Below are 23,346 nucleotides of genomic sequence, written 5' to 3' on the forward strand. Positions count from 1 at the left end.
CGACCTCTAAACCCACGAGGTCTGGTCGCTCGTCGTCGTCTGCATCATTGCCTGCCTCACCGCTGATCCGCGTTGACAACGAAACAACGACCGCGGCCGCGGCGGAAAGCAGCCCACCGCCATCGCTCGAAGCTCGGCAACATGACGAACAAGCGAATGACCCCCGCCGGCGCCATGACAGCCACCTAGCGTCACCTTCCCCAGTCCTCCACGTGGCAGCGGTTGCCGAGCATTCGCAGAACGGGCCAGCTCCCCACGCAAGCGCCGACAAGTCGAATGGGGAACAACAAAAGCCCCCACTGGCAAAACCCCCCACTCGTCCGCGCCCGACAGAGCAAGAGAGAGAGGGTCAATATCCCTCTCCAATGACTCACACCGGGGCCGCACCTGCGACAAGCTCGCAAGGTACGAGCAACGACTGCGCCGAAGTGAAAAAGGCAATGGGGGAAAAGGAATGCACTCCTCAAACGACCCGGCTAGCTCGGCGCGCCCGCGCCCCAGCTGTGTTCTCGGGCCGCTCCAGCCGCTCGCTCCGCAAAGCAGCCAGCAGCAGCAGCCCCACACCGAGCATGAACGTCTCCCAGCACTCATCTCCGCCTCCGATTCAACCGAGCAGGCTAATCAACACCGCACTAATCCCCCCTCACTGCCCAAGAGGGCCGGGAAAAGGAGACCGCGCTACAGGCCGCTCGAGATGATCACACATACACCCTCGGTCGACGGCCCAGCTCCATTTCGTCCCCAAGGGAAGAAAGGCAACTTCCTGAGACTGACGCAAGAAACTATCGCCGCACGGCTCTAAGCTATTCAGGGAGCACACCACGTGCGGTTGAACTTTCGACGGAATGTTGTCGCCGTCGACGCGCTCCCGGGGGCAGAACTGTCACATCTCCTACAAGTCAGCACCGTCGGCGATGTGCCAGTGAGGGCGAAAGCTCTCACAAAAAACACCTGGGCTGGCACCATCTTCGGTGTCGACTGCTCGTTCGACGCGGACACAATAAGAGACCACCAATGGATACCCGCACACATCGGATTGCCAGGCAACGAGGAGGCTGAGAGAGAAGTGGTTCTAGAAAAGATAAGGAAAGGTTGAAGCTGTTTTCTGCAGCCCTCGCGGGAGCACGGCTCAGCGTCATCAGGGGTGGGGGGGATAGTGAGAGCAAAGGAGATAGGAGAGTAGAGGGTTAAAGTGTCGCCATGGGGGCAGCGGCTGAGCAGTCCGGCAGGAAGGGCCCAGTGGGTCCGGTAGGAGTGGTGATCTGGTGAAAGGCCAGGGGGCGGTGATGCAGCAGGAGCCAGATGGTTGGGGCAGGTCGAGTAGCCTAGAGTGGTTTGGATAGCCGTGAGGCTATCCGTCTTTGCAGAAAATCCTAGAGTCTCGCCGAGAGCCCCGACGAGTCGAGGTACTCGACGACACTTAGGAGGGCTGGTAGCTCGCTACGACCAGGGAAGAGGATGTCTTCCTGCCGTGCAGAAGGAAGCCCCAGGCGTCGGAACTCCTGCAGGAGACGGTCACGCTGCTGTAGGTAAGCAGGGCAGGCCAGCAGGAGGTGCTCCGGGGTCTCGGGCTCCCCATAGGAGGCGCAGGCTGGAGAGGCAATGATGCCGGGCCGGTGGCGGCGAGCACCCGTCCAACAGCAGCCAAACCGCAGTCGCAGAAGGAGGGAGGTCTCCCTGCATGCGAGCCCGCGCTGTGGAAGTGGTCGCGGAGGGTGACCCAAGGACATCCGCTTGTCCGGACGGCAAGCCAGCAGATGGTACCGAAGCCTGTGGCTTCTGAGATCATTGGCTGTCACTGCCAGGCTGGGCGGGACCACGCAGTGGTGGGCACGCTTTGCCAGTGCATCAGCTTCCTCGTTGCCCGGTATCCCTACGTGGGCGGGAAGCCAGTGCAGGGACACTGAGCAGCCCGCCTCCTGGAGCGCCATCAGCCTAGTCGAGAGCAGGGCAACCCCAAGGCTGGCCCTTTCTGGTCTTTGCATGCTGAGAAGTGCCGCCTTGGAGTCGCAGTAGATGGTCACTGGGGTCGCTGGCAGCTCCTCTGCGAGTAAGTCCACAGCCAGGTGAAGGCCTGCTACCTCTGCTGCTGTTGACGTCGTATGGTCGGGGAGGCGACACTGCCTGCTCTTCCGCAAGGCGGGTACCACGCAGGCCGCAGTCGACGAGCCTGTGTCCGGCATCACCGAGCCGTCAGCGTAGATCTGCAGGTTTCCTCCATTGTCCTCATGCAGGAGGGAGGCAGCCGTCTGTTGAAGGGCACAAGTTGGGGAGTGCCGTTTGGAAACGCCGGGCAGCTCTGTGGTGATGGGTATGGGTGGTCTCTGGGGAGGAGGGAGCTGTGCGTTGTTCGCTGGAGGCCTCCCAATCACCTCTTCGTACAGCCCACAGAGTCTGCCCATCTGTGAATGGGGCCGCGAGCGCAGTCGGGAGAGCAGGGCACTGCCATCTGGTCCATGGTGGAGGCGGTCAAGATGGCGTAGCTCCTGCTGCAGGAGGAGGAGTGACAGGGGCTATGCTCCCGCCTCGGCCAAGGTTGCAGCGACTTGGTAGCTGCGGGGAGCGCCCAGGCAGAGCCTAATCGCGGCCCGATGCTGCAGCTCCAGCTTCTTGAGACGGGCAGGTGGTAGCGCCACGAGTGGGAGGGCGTACCGCAGGCGTGAGGTGGCTGCTGCATCGCACAGCCGCAGTGCACACCCAGTGGTACAGCCCTGTCTTCGGGCAAGAAGCTGAGAGACTGCCTTGCGGACCCGGAGGTCCTGGACATGCGGGGTCTTGACAGCAGGCAGCCAGGACAGTCGGTGATCAATGCGCAGCCCCAGGTACGTCACTGCAGTGCTCCAGGGTAACTGGATGCCTTCCAGATGTAGCCGGGGAGCTATGCGGCGGGCGGCTGCTCTTGGGTGGAGCAGCATGGCCTCCGCCTTCCTTGCCGAGATGGCAAGGCCAATACTACTCAGGTAAGCAGCGGTGGTGTCGAGAGCTCTTTGCAGGGCCGAGCGCGCGCTGCGGTGGTTGTGTGGTGGGCTTCGCACCCACAGGGCGATGTCGTCCGCGTAGATGGAGGCACTCACCGGGTAGTCGGGGTCGATCGGCAGGGCAGCAGGAATCCGGGCCAGGGCCAGGTTGAACAGGAAAGGGCTTATCACTGACCCTTGTGGGACGCCCGCTGCCACCGGCCGAGCGGAGCTCCTCGATCGGCCCACTCGTACCCTGAGGGTGCGTTCCTCCAGGAACGACGAGATGAACCGCCGCAGGTTCCCGTTGATGCCAAGTAGGTCCAGGGCCTGCTGAAAGACTGGGTGGGGCAGGCCGTCGAAGGCCCCCTTGAGATCCATAAGCACCGGGAGCACGGCGTCACCACAGGCATCGGCCTCCTCCAGCGTGGAGACCACGTCCGCGATGGAGTCCGCGGTGCCTCGGCGCCTCCGGAACCCCGTCTGCTCGTCGGCCAGGCAGCCACGGGCACGTGCCTCCAAGTCCAGTCGGACCAAAGCAATGGCCTCCATCACCTTGCAAGCGGCGGAAGTGAGGGAGACCGGCCGGTAGGAGCTCACGTTTCCAGCCGGCTTTCCGGCTTTCATGATAGGGGCCACGATGGCTGTGCGCCATGACTCCGGCACCTGCCCTGACTGCCAGATGTCGTTGTAGCAATCGAGCAGGCGCTGCTGCTCGCTGGCGGCCAAGTTGCAGAGCATTTGGGTCATCCCTCCGTCGGCTCCTGGTGCGCTGCGGCGCTTCCCCCTCTTCAGGGCCACTTGGAGCTCGTGCAGCGTCAGTGGGTCCTGGCATACAGCAGTAACCTGGCTCCATGTCCACCCCGGGTGATGGTTGTGCAGGCAGCTAGGCAGGCTGAAGGAAGGCTGTCCTACCGGCAGGATAGCTGCAGTGCGTGGTACAGCCAGCGCGAACTGGTGGGCGAGGAGCTCCGCAAGGGCCTCTTCGCTGACGCCCAGCGTGATGGCAGCGGCGAGGACAGGTTGTAGGATTGTTCTCCTGCCGGTGAGAGATTTGAGCCGTCTCCAAGCCAGGGGTCCCCTGGACCTGTCCTCGATGGCAGAGCAGAGGCTCCACCAGCTCTGGCTCCTCCTGCGGCGGGCCTGGCGTCTGCAGCGGGCATCCGCGCGTCTGTACTCGGTCCAATGCTCTGCCTTGCCCGTCCTGATTGCTCTGCGCTCCATACGGCGCCTGGAGGCGCGGAGGTTGAGCAGGTGGAGGTCCGGAGCGGGGGTATCTGGTTGGGCAGAGCACTGAACGGTGGCAGCCTGAGCATAATCCGCGATGGCGCTGAGGAAGTCACGGCCATCGTCCAACTTGCTGCAGTGCTTCCGGAACAGGGACCAGTGTGTGACGTGGTCAGACCCCCATGTGTCCGGAGTTGTGGCCCAGGAGTAGGAGCACTGCTCGGAGGTGAGGGAGAGGTCGATGGCCGTGCGAGCTCCGCGGTGGACGTAGGTAGGCTCGCCGGTGTTCAGGATCAGCAGGCCTGCTCGGCTGATGGCGTCTGTGAGGCCCTTGCCTCGGCGGGTGCAGCTGCGGCTTTCCCAATCCTTGTAGTGCGCGTTGAAGTCACCGCACAGGACTGCATGCCCACTGAGGCGAACAGCCAGCTGGACGAGGCTGGAGGGATCCCACGGCTTTCCTGGACGAATGTAGATGCTCGCCACAGCCGTGTCCTGGCTGCCAAGGCGTACGGTGACGGCGCATGACTCCAGGGGGCCACCCACGATGTCAGTAAAAGGTAGAACAGCATGCGCCAGGGTGCTGCGGACGCAGATTGCCGTGCGTGGCTTCCCTGGCTTGTGGGCTCCATCTAGGCAGGGTGCCGCAGTGCAACTGCGTGTGGCACAGGTGGTGACGCCCGAGTAGCCGGTGTAGCCGGGGAGCCGTAGGTTCTGGGCCACGGCGTATACCTCTTGCAGTGCGAGAACGTCGAAGTCGCACTGCAGGAGGTACTCACACAGCTCGCCGTGCCGTCGCCGCAGCGAGTTTACATTCCACTGGATCACCCTCGGCGGCGGCGGCGGGACCTCGATGGGATCCTAGCCATGCTGGCGTTGGGTGGATGGCACGCCTCCCGCCTTGAGGCAGAGGGCTCGGAGTGGGCTATCAGCAGGCAGCATCTCTCCAATGGCCTTCAGTGTCAGCTGCAGGCTCGCGATCAGCTGGTCGCGGGGTTCTGGGAGGCCTGCGGTAGTAGCGTGGCTGGTGCCTCAGCGGTTGTGGTGGTGGCTTCAGATGGTCTGGCTCGGAGGGTCCGTGGGGCTGCTTTGGGTGGCTGGCCAGGAGGGAGCATCGACGACTGGTACATTCGTGAGCGACCGGTTAGGGCCTGTGCATACGAGACTTGTGTAGAGGTCTTCGCCTGCTGTGTCTCTTTTCGCACAGAGGCCCGGACGGCACGAGAGAGGGGAGTAGGGGCGGTCGCCATGATAGTTGCCACCCTGCGTCCTTCCTGCCACCTGGGGCAGGCAGGAGTATTAGCAGTGTGAAAGCCCCCACAATTATTGCAGTGGGCGGCATTTGGGGAGCTTTCTCCTCGCACGTGCGACCTCCCACAGTGCAGGCAGGTAGGTCTGTCGCAGGTTGCAGCCACGTGCCCATAGGTGCCCATAGCGGCCACATTGTTGGCACTGCAGTGGACGCAGTCTTCTAGGCCTCACCCGGAACTGGAGCTTGTATATCGACACATGCTCGGGAGGGACCGGGCTGCTAAAGCGGAGCATCGCCTTGTTGCCGGAGCGGGTCGCAGACAGGATAGGGACACTGGAGTCGATCGCACCAGCCAGCTCTGCGTCGGTAGTCTCGCCGTCAATGCCGTGTAGAAAGCCCGTGCTGTTTCCACGGACAGCTGGTGGACGAGCAGCAACGGGAATGCCTCGGAGCTCGGTGGTGGCGAGCAGCTCCTCCAAGCAGCCCTGCGAGGTCGCGTCCGCGGCCACGATGTTTCTGTTTGTGTTAACACGGACCGCGGACACACCTGGTAGCGCAGAGAGCACATCGGCAATAGCAAGGCGGGATCCTCGCTCGACGGCCCCTCCCGGGACAGAAGGGCAGAACAGGGCCGTCCCAACCACCGCTGGGTTACCTGGTGTTGCAAATGCGTCGCAAGCCCGAAGGGTAGCGTTGGCCTGGCGGCCTGGGGCACAGCTGGAAGCATCCGAAGATCCTGGCAAAGGATGAGTCGACTGCTAGCAGAACAACTTGTTTATTCTAGCATCGCAAAAGGGCGGCCGGTAAGGTCGACCGAAGTGGAGAAACGGGAGACTACGTTACTCGACTGAAGATATCGAAGCTTCTCTCTTGGCGTCCGGGGGCAGCTGCTTTTATACTCTGGAAGTCGAGGGCAAGAAGGAACGGCTTGGAAGAGGCGCACGTGATGGCGGCGCACAGACACGTTGTGACAAGAAGTGACGTATCTGCCGGGCCGGCGCCGATCAGACCTCCTCGCTTCACAGTTGGGGAGCTCCTCTCCCCGGCTGCCGCGCTTTGACAAGCGTGGGCACCAACATGCACATACACACACACGAAGACACGTGGCATTGAAACATGCCTGGACGCGCTTAGCAGGAGGCGTTGGGACAGCGCTGAACTGGCCAAAATGTCCGCCGCTGTGAACGAAGCCCCGGCGTCCGGTGCATCCGCGCCTGCTATACCGCTCTCGGGTGCCAGGGAGAGTGCGATTTGAGGACTGGTGGGAGTGTTCTTCAGTGGCGCCTGTTGCTTTGGAGAAGCCGCTGGGACCGAGGTGGTAGCAGTCGCTGGAGGCTGCAGGCTGCCTGGAGTTGTCCGTCGCTTCCCCTTGCCCTTCTTTTTCGAGGCAAGGCGCTTAGCAGGAGGAGCTGGCGGATCCTTCAGGAAGGCGGCTGCGCTCTGTCCAGTTGCTGGTGGAGCGTGACCATGAGTAGTCGCGCCCTCTCTTGGAGAGAGCGCCAAGGAGGCAGTGGATGACTTATCAGGCTTCCGATAGACGGCGCTCGCATTCTGTAGGAGAATGTGTGCCTCGATGCGCGCCCATCGAGGCACCCTAGTAGGAGCGGGGACAGGCAAGTCGCAGCAGCCGGCGCCGACAAGGTAAATATACCTGGTAGCGAAGCTTCCATAGGAGCCCATATGTTCAAAACATGGCGGTCCATCGGCGGTCCATGAGGCTTAGCGCCATCTGTATGGGGTGGGAACACTTCCGGCGGAAGAAAAAATAATGTGACGCCATGTCCGTTAAAAGCAGAAGTGACGTCATTTTGTTTTCGAAGGCGCGAAATTTGTTTTGTTGTTCTTCCTTTGGAGCTATATATTCAAATGCCCCGCCATTCGACTTGATGGGCGTTTCGAGCTTTCAGCGTGGAAAGCGATGCAGGAAAAGGCCAGCCGTACGGTTGTCGAAATCGCATCCCTGCACAGAACATACTTTCTTTGGAGGCCGACGAAAGCTTTAGGTGTAGAGTGCTGATCCTATTGCTGGATGCCAAGCCCGTCGGCCAGCGCAGCCGCACGAAAACAACTACACAATTATCTGGCGGTCGTAACTCACTACTTTTGACTGAACAGATTAAGAAGCAATGAAGCTACCCGCGTCACGAAATTCGGACAAACTTCGACAAGCAAGAAAGCAGAAACTGTGAGGGGGGCGTATTTCAACAGGTGATACGAGTGAGCCTTTCTGCCCATTTCAAGACGTACATTGCATTGCGAGTGATAGTGGCTTCAACGCCCCCTGTAGCGATGGGCGCTGAAAAGAAATGCATTTATTAAAAATAATAGAATTAAACTTGTATTTTCTTAACTCGTCACGAATATATAAAATTGACCAGGAACATTATTTTCGTTGAATGAATCTAACTGTGTCTCGTTTGAATTAAAAAACGCGTTTTTCTTTCCCAATGTTTGTTCCCTCCAAACCTAGTCGCGCTTCAATCGCTGCTCCCATAACCCCCCATGCTGATGTCGGTGACAATCTGTACTGAACCGCTTTTCGCCCGAAGCTTCGCGACCTATTTGAATCGACCTTGGCGCCGACGTTTCGAGACTAGCGCCATCCTGTGCGTGGGGCAGGGACGATTTGATGGCCGTCGCTCCTGGTTGTCGGGAGATTGCGGTGTCGACGTCCGTCCGCTCCGAGCGTACATATGTCGGGTGATACGTGAGCCTCCGAGCACGGCGGGGCGCTCGATGGCTGCTTGCGAGGGCCGGCCACGTTGCCCTCCTCACTCTCAGATTCACGGGCGCGTTTCCGCGAGCTCGAGGAGTCCATTCCTTCCTCGTCGTCTGAAGAGGAAAGGGAGGCGGCAGTCCTCTCAGCAAGGGTGGTGTCCTGCGCCAGGGAGATGGGGTTCGCCTGGGGTAACTCCACAACTGCTCCTGGTGCCCCAGTGCTGCCGAGTACAGCCATAGGCAGAGCAGGAGCCGCTGGTTGCGTAGTGGTGGCTTGCTTGCGCAGCCATTCGTCGGCAATGTGCGCGGCATGGTTTTGGAGCTCTTCTCTTGCACGGAGCTCTTGAACAGTAGACGGCTCGATTGTCACGAGCGACGCGCTGGCATGTCGACGGTGACCCGCGCGCGGCGGGCGTCCTTCGGACTGGCGGAAACTCATGCTGCTTTAAAAAAAAACGCACACTCACAACCGCAGGGCACGATATCAGCACGTCGCGAGAAACGCATTCCCACCGCGCAACACAAACTCTCGCTCGACACGCGCAGCGCGCGCACTACACAACACACGTGGCGCGTGCACAAAGCACCGCACCCGTGCGTGGAGCAGGTGTCGTCTTGGTGTTTCGTCACTCGAAGTGTGGACGTCGGGCAGGGGGAATGATCCTACGGCAGGCACGATGCAGCGAGGTAGGCGCAGAAGGTCGCGCGAGCATGTGTGGCAGCACGCGACGGCGGTGGCCCCACGGCTCATGCAGCACACGCCGGAACGATGTGGAGCACGTTCGCACACGTGGAGTCGGGCGCGACTGCCAGCAGTGTTGCCAGGTCGGACAAGGCGGCGTAGCCCAAAGCTAGAGAAACTGTAGCCCAAAGGTAGCCAAGTACAAAAAAGAGCAAAACCAATTTGTAGCCAATATACCCATTTTAATTTGTATATACATTGTCACATTCGACTGCGCTAATACCTTTTTGCGCAACCCATCGTAAGAAAAAGTCCGTGACGCTGAGATGGTCGACCCTTGACATCCAGAACAGCGACATCATGATTGTACACAGAACACCTATTTGTTGGCCCCGGAAACTCAAGTTCCAACGAATCGCTGCTGAGGAAGAACCTGTCGAAATGAATATCGAATGTAAGCATGAAAAAAAACTCGGAGGACGCTTAAAACGACTGACAACTGGCCAGAATGTGTTGTAAGACGTTGATGGAAATGAAATGACAATGTTTTCTAGTGATAGAAACAGGCACGCTGTTCGCAATTGAAGTAAGATTATGATTTTAAATTGACGAAGAAAATCTCAAAGGCCAGTAAGTGGCGAGGCCTGGCAATAAAATATTGGTACTTCGGATGTAGTCTATGAGATTACTGTAAGTATGTCGGCTGTTATTAAGTACGACATAATTATTGCTTAAAATTGCAGTTGCTATAATATTATACACTTGCGCTTTATTTTATGCTTCGGAAGTCAAAAGCGCATGCATGGCTACGCCAACACGCTGAACTGCGTGTCACGTGTAAAATCGTCGCTTCGTTTTCAATCCGATTGGTTTCGCGTTGATTGTTTAACTCGTTCTGTGTACCGCACCCATGGACATGGTTATGCCACTAACGATAGTTTGAAACGCCGTTTTCGAGACCTTCAGCGCCGCTCACGGACACACTGCGCCATTGGACGCGAAAGAGGAGAACCACATTTCTGTTTTCTAAGCAGTTAGATTTTTTTCCCGCCAGGCGGTAATTTTTGAATGCTCTCCGAAGTTCCGCGATCGTCAAAGCAGAAAGCGAAAATGGCTGCCTCCGGGAGCGGTGCGAGCGCTTCGAAAGATCAGATTTCGCGATTCCCGTGGTTCTGCGGCTGATTTCATCGATGGATCGAGCAGCAGCGAGTCTCAGGATGCTGCCTATTCGTCGGACTCTGATAGCCACGACGATACAAAACAGCCCGGATCATGCGCGGCTGCAGCACGGCACGCCCTGCTTGCAGTTGAATTTTGTACTGGGATACCTGTTCAATGAAAAATTTCCATTTTTTCGAAGATAGTGCCCACTAGACGGTAACACATTTTGTATATCTCATAATTTTTGATACATATTTGTCTTAGTAGACACAAGCGTGTCTTTACAGTAAAAACTTTGTTCAATTTTATCCCGCAATCTTTATTCTGGCAATTTGTCTTTTTTATGACATACATCTCGTTAATAAAACCTTTATGCTTGAAAAGTGCATTCATTCTGCTTTTTGTTGGTGTATTACGTAAAATATTTAGTGCAGCATTTCCTTGAGCAAAAAAAATCTGGCGTTACCTACAAGATACACCTATTTTCGCCATGGTAGGGAAAGAGTTAATTACCAAAGCAGATGGACAGGAAAAAAATGAAAAGACGTAGCTATATTACCGCAGAAATGCTTAACACTTCGGAAAACACGAATCGCAGAAACGTGGAATTGCTAGACAGAACATTTTGTCACACTTGCGGCCGCACTTGTCTCCCACTAATGCCGGCGTATAATCACTACCACGCTCACCTACCACCGCTTTCAGCAAGCTTTCAGTGAACGACTACATCCTCACTGCAGATTAAAAATTCTCATAAGAAATGCTCCATGGCGTGTTCCTCGTTACCACTTCTTGATTAGACACTCTGACCGGTAAGCTTTCCATTGCATTAAAATATAGGTACTATGAAAATTGCTTCTCAGTCCGTTTAATCCTCACCTCTTAGAGTGGAAAGCGATAGCATTCAAAGATCCCTGACTGCTTCCCACGCCTCCCGGCAACTGCAGCTTATGTAACCATAATGTTTACCTACAAACGCTAGAGGCGACCGAGAAGAACTTCTATTTTTTTCATCCCACTCTCACGGCAGGCACCGCCGCTGCCGCGGAGGCGAGTGCCATTTGGATGGTGTTGCAAGGGGCCGAGTAGGGCATGCCGCTCCTACTTGGCAGTAACCGCTTTTCTTCGTTTTTTCCTGTGTCCCTTGTGTATCAGAGTGGGCTATCGCGCATGTGCGCCGATATCGTTTGCCACTTCTTCTCATTTCCCTTCGTTTCCCTTCTTTCATGCTGGTGCCACGATCGCCCGACTCCATTGCTCTCCGTTTCTGAGCATAGCCATGTTAGTACAGTGTACTGTGAAACACCCTCCACTCCCAGGCTCATCCCGCTGCCCGGTGATCGGGTGTCAGGATAAGACAAAGATGAGACTTGTTGCTGGCGTAAATGTTGGCATGGTAAAGCGCGATGTAAATTTAAGTGCATCAAGGATAAAAGCCATCGGCTCAGAGAACGATGCACTGAGGGGGGGGGGGCGGAATTTCGCGCACACACGCACAGCCACGCTGCCATCTCAGCCAGTTAAAACATAGCCTTCGAGATTTGTTTCTACTTGATGAGAGTCACCTCTGGAGAGAGGATTAAGGCACTACTTATAGCCCAAACAAAGCCAAGTTACAGATTTTCAGTAGCCCAAATATAGCCACGTAGCCAAGTCGCCCAAGTCGACGCCAAACATTTTTTTCTGTAGCCCAATTTGGCTATATATAGCCAAACCTGGCAACACTGGCGACTGGAGAGGCGAGGTCGTCGGAGCGAAGAGCTGCGTGACCTCTCCCTTCGACAGTCAGCCCATCACCCGAGGCTGACTCCCTCGCCAAGGCGGCGCACGGTGAGCAATTTTCACTCACCCACTTGGTGACGAGCTTCGACGCCGCCAAGACAGCGGTTCTGCGCAGCGTCACTGCGCAACATCCCGATCGGCGCGTCGCGGCGGGAACGCCCCCGCGCCTGCTCCCGGGTTTGGGCCTCTCTCGGGCTGACTGCGGCGCGCACACACAGGCTCAAGGGGACCGGCAGCCCCGTGTGTGGTAGCTGCGACGGCGTGGAGACACTGGAGCATCTTCTGCGTCACTGCCCGGCCTTCGGGACCGAGAGGGAGGCTCTGTACGCCTCCTACAGCCGATGTGGCTTGCCATCTACCACCCTGCAGTGCCTACTCTTCCCCAATGCTCGCAGTTCCATCACAAAGCGTGCATTTTCGGCATTGATGGAATTCTGTGAAGCAACACAGCTCAGAGCGCGGCTGTAGGCCCCGCAAACGCTTAACTACATTGTCTTTTTTTTTGCTATTCCGGTCTCTCTCTCCTTTTTACTTCCGGTCACTATCTCCATCTTTTTCTCCCCATACCCCTTCCCCGTGCAGTGCTGTTGAGGTGTCCTCCTGTGAGAGACAGTTACGGCAGTGCACTTACTCTTCCATTGCTCTTTAAAAATCATTTCACACACACACACACACTTCGCGCAGGGAGGCCACCGTGCAAGAAATGATTACCATAACAAGTGATGCGCCACATGGAGGACAGAGCCATCGGGCGTGACGAAGGTGAACTTGAAGGACTAAGCTGCAGCTAATTTACAATCATAAGCAGTAGAAAGCTAATGGAGCGCGACTGAACGCGATAGGTACCATTATATTTATTCGGCTCCATTCCACTGTCTCTGGCGGCGTCGAGAGGCGGGAGAGAAGAAAAAAATAAAGAAAGGCGCAACAAAAAGAAAATAAGATATTTACATGTGGTTCTAACAGAGTAGTTCTGAACCGCACTTAAGCAGGCGACTGTAAAGACGGCTAGATGTCTTTTTTTTTTAAAGGACAGGTCACCGCCGCTGCAAATTGTCCTTTCGCTAGCACGGGGACGCTGTTGCTTTTGCTGGTTCCCTCTTTTAACTTCTTTCGGTGGTGTGTGATGAGCACTAATGCACATGCCACTCAGTACCCACTTGCCCGAATTATGTGTCATAAATCCGACACGTCGGAGCGTGGGTTGGAACATTATTATGGCCAGCAGCATGGTTGAATAATCCATTGGAAGTGTTCCACTTGTAGCTATGTGACCGAGGTGGTGGCGAGGAGCAGAGCTAGAACACTGGGCCTCTGATCTGAAGGTCGTAAGCGCGAACCCTCCTTCAGTACACTACATCTTCAGGCTTGGAGTGGCGCCTGACACCGGCGAAAACGCCGAGAGCATCGGGCTATACTAGTCCAGGTGCAACCAAATTTGGAAAGCCCATCAAGCTTCCACAAAGGTAGTCGTTTACCGCAACAGGAATTGGTCTTCCTGGTGCACTAGTCGGCCACTACCTACCTCATAACCCTACAATTAAGCCATGGCTTAAAAGGACGTCTAGTTGGGCGAGTTGGTCACAATCCATCACGGCTACTAGGCGCGAAAACACACACGGCACAAGGAAGGAGACGGGACAGAGATAAGGACGAGACGGGAGATAAGCGCTCTGTCCCGTCTCCTTCCTTGTGCCGTGTGTGTTTTCGCGCCTAGTAGCCCAGATGGATAAGCCATGGCCCTCAGTTCTCAGCGGCTGCGGAACACGTGACCAAGGCGGCGGTCAGACCTGTAATGCAGCAGAGGGTGCTGAAATCTCTGTGTCCGGACAGGCCGCCAATGAAAACTGACCCCGTCAACCTTAAACAGCCGAGCTCTGTCGAGTGGGTGCTGAATAACGGCCATATCCTCTGCTATAGAGGTCTCCCAGATAAGAAGCAATACAGGGTAGGATTCATAATCCATAAGTACATAGCGGGCAACACTGACGAATTCTACAGCAATAATAAGAGGGTAGCAGCAGTCGTAATCAAACTAAATAAAATGCATAAATTAAAGATAGTACAAGCCTACGCTCCTACATCCAACTACGATGATGAGGAAGTAGATGAGTTTTATGAAGGTGTTGAAATAGCTATGAGAAACTTGCAAACTAGGTATACTGTAGTCATGGGCGCCGTCTATGCAAAAGTGGGGAAAAAGCAGGCTGCTGAACGTGAAATTGGCAACTACAGCATGGATTCTAGGAACACTGGAGGAGAGATGTTTGCAGAATTCGTGGAATGGAATTACCTGCGAATAATGAATACCTTCTTCAGGAAGCGTAGCAACAGGAAGTGGACAGGGAAAAGCCTCAATGGAGAAACGAGAAATGAAATAGACCTGATACTCTCTGCCGATCCCAGCATACTGCAGGATGTAGAAGTGTTGAGTAGAGCATAGTGTATTGATCATAGGTAGGTGAGGTCTAGGATGTTCCTCAATATGAAGAGAGAAAGAGTAAAATTAGTCAAAAAGAAACAGGCCAACCTAGGAGCAGTAAGGGCAAACGCAGACCAATTCAGGCTGGTGCTTGCAAACAAATATGCAGCTTTAGAACATAGAAATGAAGATCACATTCAGGTAATAAATGAAACCATAACTAGGCTGATTTTGAAGCCGCAATTGAAGTGGGAGTCAGCAGACACTGACAGAAAGGACAACATAGGGGAAACTATTTGTGGTTAATAAATGAAATAAAGAAACAATGAATTATTGGAAATGAAAGTCGATGAAGAAACAACTTCCGCAGGTTGTGAACGAACGCACAACCTTCGCATTTCACGTGCGATGCTGTATCAATTGAGCTACTGCAGCGCCGTTCGCCCCATCCAGTTTCTTGAGTATGTTTGCTAGCAGAAGAATAAGATCAAAGTTAGGCAAGTTACTCAAACGTTCCACATCTAAAATGTCGTTCAAAAGGGACGTTTAGGTTAGTACGCGTGCATTTCTTACGGATGAAGAAATATATTTGGCATTACTTAACGTTTGGAAAGGAAGCTGCGTATGTTAGTAAAAAATTAGCAGTTTAGCCCGAAAGGCGAAGTATCGTTTGCTCTAGCAAATTAGTAGACAGCTAGGTGAAGTAAGTATAGTAGCTTTATCGGTCCTGTAAACTAGCAAACATTCGCTTGCTATCTAAACTAACAAGTATGGTCCCACGCGTGCAGACGCAAACACAAAGAGATCTCACTCGATGAGCGCGGACACGCGCCGTCAGAACGATGACGTGAAGAAGACAGCAGCGTGTGAACTGACCTTCGTGCTGCCTCTCGCTTCAACGCATATCGATTGTCGCATATCGATTTCAATATAGCCGCGCGGCCGCGCTCAGACGCGCCATACGCAGATGCCGCTGGAGTGCCATCCCCTCGGCCCCCGGTGCCTTGACGCTGTAGAAGGCGGCGCCTCCCTGCCTTCTAGCCGTGCGCGCGCGAGATCGACCCTCGATCCTCGGCTCACCGTCGCATGCTTTCGCTAGCACTTACAGCATAAGGCCCGCGGGCACGCTGTTATTGCACTTCGACTTTATACGGAAAATCACGGCGACGCAGATTATGGAAATGCAGCTGAAGTGTCCATATAACTGCTGTCGCAATTAAGTAACCGACAGTGTAAGTGTGTAAGTAACCGACAGTGTCCCGCATCGAGGTGCGGGAGTGGGGTGACGAGGCGATTGACAGCTGTGACTTAATAGCTATGGCTGTTCATGCACCCTTTTATGATGACTCATCAAAGACAAAATGTTGTGAGCCGGTGTGAAGTGTTTTGTACCTAAGTGAAAATTGCACAGATTTGCTTTTCGCGAATGGGGAAATGTTTTAAAGAATTGACTGATTTATCACGAAACTTTCAAGCAATTTTGGTATAGGTCATGGTGTATTATATTTTACCACTTTCGTCATTTAGAAGAGCTAAAGAAGTGTGGAAAACCGAAAATTGCTTTGCTGTCACAAGGTGGATCATTGTCAAGGAAAATCGCTGGCCGGAGTGGAATTTGCTGACAGTATGCTGAGGAAAGTCTTTTTTTTTCCTTTGAATTTCCAATTGTCGACGTTCGGGCAACCTGTAGAGGGCTGTCAACGTCGTCACTTTTATCATAGACATTCGGCACAGCACCAGTCAACAGGTACGCGTGTCTGCCTTATGTGCGGCCTGTTCTAAGTGGACAGATGATTGCCTGAGTTTGTCGTTTTTCCATTAGGCGTGGTCACTTTGCTAACTGTCGTTCGGTGACTTGCATCTTATTAGATGTTTCAGTTTCCCATAAGTGTTGCCAATAGTATCTAAGGCGGAGTTCCTGGCTTTTTTTGTTAATGATTTGGCGGTATCGTCAGCAACACATATTACGTTTGATGTCTCTGTGTCCAAGAACCCTGCATATTGTGACGTGCTGATTAGACATGTATGTTGTACACAGGAATGAGTAAATTGAAATTAATACCGTTTTTTAGTTTTATGATATGAACTTTAGAATCTTACTACACCCAAAGAGTCATTGTATATACAGGCCTTTTTATCTGTGTTCTTAGTATGTGCAATTGCAGGCAGTACTGCGTAGGCCTCAGCTGTAAATATCATTGTTTCAGCAGGCGGAAAATCGCATTCAGAGAAGGATAGTCCGAGTAGATCGTAAGAAACCCCGGAATGGGGCGTTGATATTTATCCATCGGTGTAATACTCCGGCATGGGTATTTTACCCGAAGTTCTGCAAAGGGGATCTTAATTTGTGCCTCTGGGTTGTGCTTAGTGACCTCAGTAAACGATACGTCACAATCAACCACCTGTTACTGCCATGAGGATAAGCACTTCGATGGAGGCATTAGACGATGTTCTAGAAAACGCAAACCCATTTCTTCGCTCAGCTTCCTCACGCGAAGGGAGAAGGTATCTCACAGTGTGGGTAAATTTTGAAACAGTGTAGCACACGTTATCTCATTAACTGTTGCTTAACTACGATGTTCAGGGTTTTGTTGTACTTTGAGAAAATAAGTAAAGCTGGAATATGTGTTTTAAGGGAATATGTGAAACCTGTGTTATTCAACAGAGCCCCTCCGGGCCCCGTGATGCAGGGTTTTTCTTGGCGCTCTCCAAGGAGCTGCGCTGATCCTGACGCGTCTGGAACATCGATGCACTTGGTCGTGTCTCCATCGCCTCTTCCGAGGCGCTGGATGCCCGTTCGCGGGGTACGCTCGCGGGCGTTTCGGGTTTCTATTCAGGAACAGGCGTCCTAGATATCCTAGAGCCTGCAGGCGCGTAGTACGGCTGGCTCATCTTACTGGGTGGCCAAGGAGTGCTGGCTGCTATCGACGACGAGCGGATGGCGTGAGTGCCGGCACATTAGGCGTGACTCGGACGGCCGCCGAAGAATAAAGCATTGCCTCCCGGCACGTCACATCAACGTAGGATGAATTACGACAATTCTGATTCATGCAAAAAACCTCCTCGTGATTTTTGGAAAGGGATGGTCAATTTTACCTTCTGTGTATTACTTCCTTCGATTTTTTTCCATGACGGGAACGATTGCGAACAAGTGGCGTGATCTCCGTCACAGTTCAGACAGTGGTTAGCGGAAGTGCCGATGCCCGAGGAAAGGTGATTCGATGCGAATTCGCACAAGTACGTAGCTTTGAGACCTGCGCCCAAAGCGCTCATACTTCAAGCATCGGCGCGGATTTGGAATGCATGGTCGTTCACGCATCTTGCAGCATCCAATTTTGATATATTCTGGAAGGTTGCTGGTTCTAAATTTGAATTTCCTTGTCGTCGTTGGAATTTCCTTGTCGTCGCACCTTACTTTATTTCTTTGTAAATGTACAACGTTGTGATCTTTCCGTCCTTCTAACAGTCACTTACAGTCAATTTCTAGCAAATCGTTTGCCGAAATGGCAACGCGGACAGTTTTGATGGATCTGTGTGCGCGCACAGAAAGGAGAATGTCCCCAAGTCCAACAAGTTTTGTGAGTTTGGTGTGTTGCAGTTTGTCACAAACCTCCAGCATGTGGGCGCCGCTGGCCAACTTCGTCACTTTATAGGGCAGGGCGTATGGCGTCTGTCAAAGATTTCGCAACTATAATCGGCAAAATCACTCGGATAGCATTTGTTAAGGGCTTACTATGTATCACATGGTAGCTGGGGAATGTTTCTTTCTGTTGAATGAGTTTCATATGTGCACGCTTGTCACGACTTTCAGCGTTCCTGAAACAGACAGAAACGTGATATTGAACACTTTAAGAAACATTTATGTGAAGCACAGACGAAAAAAAAACTTCGAATACTAGCTATATACAAAAGGATTAAATAGACCTTAGCTATACCCTGTTGCACAGTTCGACTAATCAAGTAACACCTAGTTACTCCTAATCGAACGTTCTGACCGTCAACAGTTGTGTCGGCCGTCGGCCCGGCGTGGCTTAAGACGTCAGCCTGCGTGGTTCTGCGGCGTCGTAAACGTCGACCTCCGTTGCTAGTGACGGGATTCTGATCCTCTGGCGAGACCAGCGTGGCGCAGGACGCGGTCTTGGCCCGTCGGGCGTTGTGCCGCTGACTTTGCCAGGTGGTTGCCTCCGTGGAACAGGGCAGAGGCCGGTTACGAAAGCGTGAGGCTGGACCGGTGCTCAGGATCCGGATCCGCTGCAGGACGTCTCCAGGTTGTCCTCTCTACTACGCGTGGTACCCAAAGCTGCTGCTTTCCGTTTTCATAGTACAGCTGAAGATGCACCTGCCCTGCTCCTCGTCGACATCGGTAACGCCAGCTCATCTTTCTTCGCCTCCCTTTCCATCTTCTGCCGCGCTTCACGCATCATGTGTCCAAAAGATGCCTCCAGTTTTGTCGTCGACTTCGTCACATATTCGCCCCTCTTTGGCGCGTGTTTTGCCGGTCACTTATGACGCCACCTCCTTGAGGGAGCGATCAGGGAGCACACGAAAGTTTTAAGCCATGATGATAGAATATTCGGCCAGCATGCTAGCCACCCCCCATGGCGAACAACTAGGGGACTCAACCGCACTTTAAGTATTCTGTGCTGATGACGCCAATGGTTCATGCGCCTATAACCCAACTCAATCACCGAGGTTACTTATGTCAGACAAGGTCAACCCTTGCTGCCTGAAAAATTGGAATGCAGAAGTGTGCAAAAGACTAGAAACGGTTACATTGACAAAGACAAAAATTAAAGAGACAAACTGCAAAAGCAGCCACTGATTATCCCCGGTTGGGTCTGTCCGGGGGTGTCATCTACGTGAAGACGAGGACAAAGTATGTGTTGCCTCCGCCGAGGGGCCTTAAATGTGCAAACACTCAGCAGATGCTCAACCCTCAGGTACTCCCTTTCCACGGGCACGGCCAAGCCACGCACTTAAAGCAAGCGAGGTTCCACTCTCGTGTGGTTAGGTTCGTGGTGTCGCAATACACCAAACAGCTGCTGATGCTGATGCCGTTGGGGAAGTCATCAAATAGTCGTTTTCATTCAGTTGTCATTTTTCGCCGCATGCTGTCGGCGTAACTTCATGTCATCACCATTATGTCGTTTTTGCGCCCTCGTCAAGCAGGCACCTTCCTAATCCTATGAGCGTCGGCATGCCGCGGTTGTCGTCAGGGCTTCATGTTCTGCAAACGTATCAGTCGCTTGCGTTATGTTTGTATAATATTTCGTTTAACATTTGTGCGAACATCATGATAAGCTGCGTTTAACACTGATTACGAAATAAGCGTGGGGTCCGCTGATTTTTTTTCATAACTCGAGTTCTCCCTATTAACGACGCACGATTGTATATCAGCTGTAAAATACCGCGCTCTTCCGCCTTTGCCTGCTTAAATATGCCAGCATGATAAATTGAAGTGCCAATCTGACCAAACAGGTACATAAATTGTATTTTTATTTGATCACGTTAGGAAACATTGAAATTGAGAACTGAGGTCAAGCAGTATTGAGCTGCGGTGAAATACGTTGGTATTATAGTTGTTTTCCTAAAGGCCTCTCTATAGCGCCAGTTGGGGACATTAATAACTTTAATATCATTGTGATTTTAGCACACTTTCTGGACGGATAGCACAAAAGTGCGCGAAGCTTCAGGATTTTGGCTACGTAGGTGTTACTTAAGCTGGAATTACGTTTTGCCTGTTTGAATAGGTGTCTTAACGCAAAATAATAAGTTAATTCTTGTGAAGTTTATTATGTGTCAGGGTGTTCCAATTTGTTGTGCAAATAATTCATCAGAATGCGCCGACAGGCTATTTGGTGGGTATTCGTAACGCATTTTAGTGCGAAGAGGACGATACCAAAATGAGGCAGGAAAAAAAGGACAATGTGCTATTCTCAACTGGCATCTCCAATACGTCACACCCCTACACATAAAGAAACAGACTTAAGGTACATGCTCACAGAAGCCATCATGGCAGACAGGTCGAGATAACAAAATTATACACAAGGCTGTAAAAAATGCAATTCCGCACTGTGCAGAGCAAGAAAGATCAGATCACTTGGATCGGAATGTGTAAGTGTTGCTTCTGTTGCTGTGTATAACACTGCCATTTATTTTCATAAATCCTTTGTATAACCTGCCTTCTCGATCTCACTGTCACGGTGGCTTCTGTGCCGATGCCCCTAAGCCTGTTTTCTTAAATTCTGGGTGTGACGTAATAATGATCTTAGTTGAGAGTAGCAGCTGGTCCTGGGGGGGGGGGGAGGGGTCTCGTGTCGTCGTGTTTACGCTAATTCTTACGGTTGAACGTGCAATTAATGTACGCATCTTTTGGATGCAGAATAGCGAAATCGCGCTATTGATGCTCTATGTGATTGTTAAACATGATGTGCTTGCAGTACGAGGAAAAACTATATTTTTGTACATCCTTGTGGACGCATATTTCCAAACTGGCGTAAATCTGATGAATTCTGCTAAATATACGTCAGTATATTATTGTGCTGCTTCAATCGTGCAATGGCCACCATCAGGCGGGGATTCAGTTTTTTCCTGACACGGAGGTAAGCGACCAAGCGGGGAAGACGTGATGATCATCAAATTTTTAATCGCTGTAGAACATTTTATTCTTGGTTTGTAAACAGCTCACATGTACGTGACAAAAATTGAAATAATTATCAGACTAACACAACAGCTATTAGCTCCATTAGTAATGTGTTTCCAACAGTTACTTGTTACATAATTCTGGAAAATTTCTCAATCCCAGCCGTAGCCTCGCTGCTTACCGAACATAGAGGGGCTATTTTTCTAAAGTGTATAATTAAGTTCCTCTTAAGTGGGAAATTGATTACGTTTTCTAAGGTCGAGAAGTAAAAAGATCAATGACAGCTTGCTTAACAGCTGACTAAATACTACATTTTGTAGTATATGTAAGAATAACTTGAGTTTATCCTTTTTGAAAAGGTGGACTAATGCCGCGCATTGTAAGGAGCATTTCAAGTTTCTGCATAATAAAAATGGTTTTCGTGAAAAATTCTACCAGTAGCTATAGCACTGATCTAGGGAAGCGTGGGTGATTATGCAGCCTTTTAACGGAGCACAGGATCAGTTGCGACTTAAGAGCTCCAGAGCAATGTTTTAAGTGTTGTGAGATGTTGCTATGAAGTATGCAATCTGTTACGTGGCTGTTAATGAGCCTAGAATCCACTGCTGGAAAAAATTGCTGAAATGTATTTAATAAATCGTGGCTGCAAGCTAACTTGCGTGAAACTTTAGACTAATTGTTCAGCCATTTTTGTTGCAGCGATGACTCTGGACCACGTCACCCGTATCTACAATTGCGCCCGACCTGTAGTACCTCAAATAGTAAGTCGTTTTTGCTTCTAATGAGCAAACAAGGAATACATCTGCTTTTTCATCTGTGCCTGATTTTCAGTTTTTTTGCGTTATCTGAGAATAGGCGCATTTTTTTTGACAAAGAAAGGCTTTTTTCGCATGGATGAATACTAAGCTGCCACGCCGTGTGATGTACGATGATATCACATAATGGTTTATCTTATTGGGCCGCAACGTACCTCAAAACTGCCATTGTACATGTGCGTCATTGCGAACGGTTCTATTCTAGGTTGTTGGGCCTGGCTTATCAGCGCGTTTTGCTGCAAAAAATGAATAGAAGTTTTCTAAGCTTTGTGGCGCAAGCTACATACACTGTCCAGGAGAGCGTCCTTCCTCTTAGCGCTTCCACTATGTTCATATGGAGGCCGAATCAGTTTTAGAAAGCTTGGACCCTAATTCGATAATTTGCGATATAACTGAGACTCCGTGAATGCACGCAGGTTATCGACGTATTCGACGCACAGATCAAGGTATTTCCTGGAAAGACCCAAGGAGAGGTGACACGGATGATCTGCAGTGCTGTAGACGACGACAGCGACCTATTGGTGACTTGTGTTCTTTACTGTTTTCCTAGCATATAGGGCCCCGCGCTCTGGCAAGAACTGCTTTTTGCAAGGCTGCCACCTTGAGTTACGATTATTCGCTTCAAAAAACCGGTTTCGCCGGAAAAGCAAAGCATTGATTGCGATAGTAAATTAGTAGATAGCTATACTAAGTAATGATACTAGTAGTTTTATCAGCCGTACAAACACGGAAACACTCGCTTACAAACAAAATTATGAAGCATAGTTTGAACGCGCACAGGCGAACATGAACACGTCACTATCGGTGACCGCGGACACTCGCTCTCCAAACGATCGGGTGAGGAAACGCTGCAGCAGCAGCAAGCGAAGTAACTTTAGTGCTGTCTGTCGCTTCAACGGAAACAGCGGCGGGAAAACAGCACGCAGAAAGCTATCAGCCGTCTGCAGATCGCTTTCAACATACGGCGCGCGTGACCGTGCGCAGCCGCTCAAAGCACGCAGTTGCCGGCGGCTTTTGCCAGCGGAGTACAAGACTCCCCCCCCCTCTTCCACCAATTCACTCCTGCGCACCGCTTCACTCTTGCGCTGCCCCCCACTTTCCTTCGTTTCGCGCGCGAGATTGAGCCTCGTGCCCTTTGCATCCAGTCGGTAAATGCGCAGTTGCTGCAGAAGACGGCGCGTTTGCATTCCGCATTCTTCGCGCGCGCCAGATTGAGCCGCGATCGTTGGCTCCCCTCACGTGCTTTTACACGCACGTACAGCATACGGCGCGGTGTCGGTGTTATCGCCTGTGGACTTTATACAAAACACCACGGCCACGGCGACGGCAAAAATTGGTCTGGAGTGTCCATGTAATTGCTACTGCAATTGCCGCCACAAACGCAGGACTAATGACACGCAGAAACGTACAATAAACAGAGGCAGTGTTTTATCTCAGTATATTACACTGTCTTGCGCTTCTCAATGCGTAAAGCGAATACTTGGGACGGTTCCCCACCTGCGGCAAGTTGTTTGTTCATCCCCTTTCATTGCCAATAATTTATTATTTCTTTAATTCAATTAGTAGTACAAGTAATTTCCGTTATGTTGCCCTTCGCGTCTTTGTTTGCTGGCTTCTCATGATACCGCCAACTGCACAGTCTCTGCCTGATGTGGTTGTGCTTAGAGCTCGTCCATGTGTGTGGTTCGAC

General features: G+C 52.2%; 1 protein-coding gene across 2 annotated transcripts in view; it reads left to right on the top strand.

The window, feature by feature from the left end:
- Positions 1-23,346, top strand: part of LOC142566739 (uncharacterized) — a 206,675-nt gene that overhangs the window by 8,565 nt on the left and 174,764 nt on the right. For both annotated transcript variants that reach the window (XM_075677607.1, XM_075677608.1), the window contains exons 2-3: positions 21,541-21,602; positions 22,073-22,177. In XM_075677607.1, the coding sequence (XP_075533722.1) occupies positions 21,541-21,602; positions 22,073-22,177 (167 nt within the window). The remainder of the gene's footprint in view (positions 1-21,540; positions 21,603-22,072; positions 22,178-23,346) is intronic.

Source organism: Dermacentor variabilis, unplaced genomic scaffold (genome assembly GCF_050947875.1).
Source record: "Dermacentor variabilis isolate Ectoservices unplaced genomic scaffold, ASM5094787v1 scaffold_13, whole genome shotgun sequence".
Taxonomy (NCBI): domain Eukaryota; kingdom Metazoa; phylum Arthropoda; class Arachnida; order Ixodida; family Ixodidae; genus Dermacentor; species Dermacentor variabilis.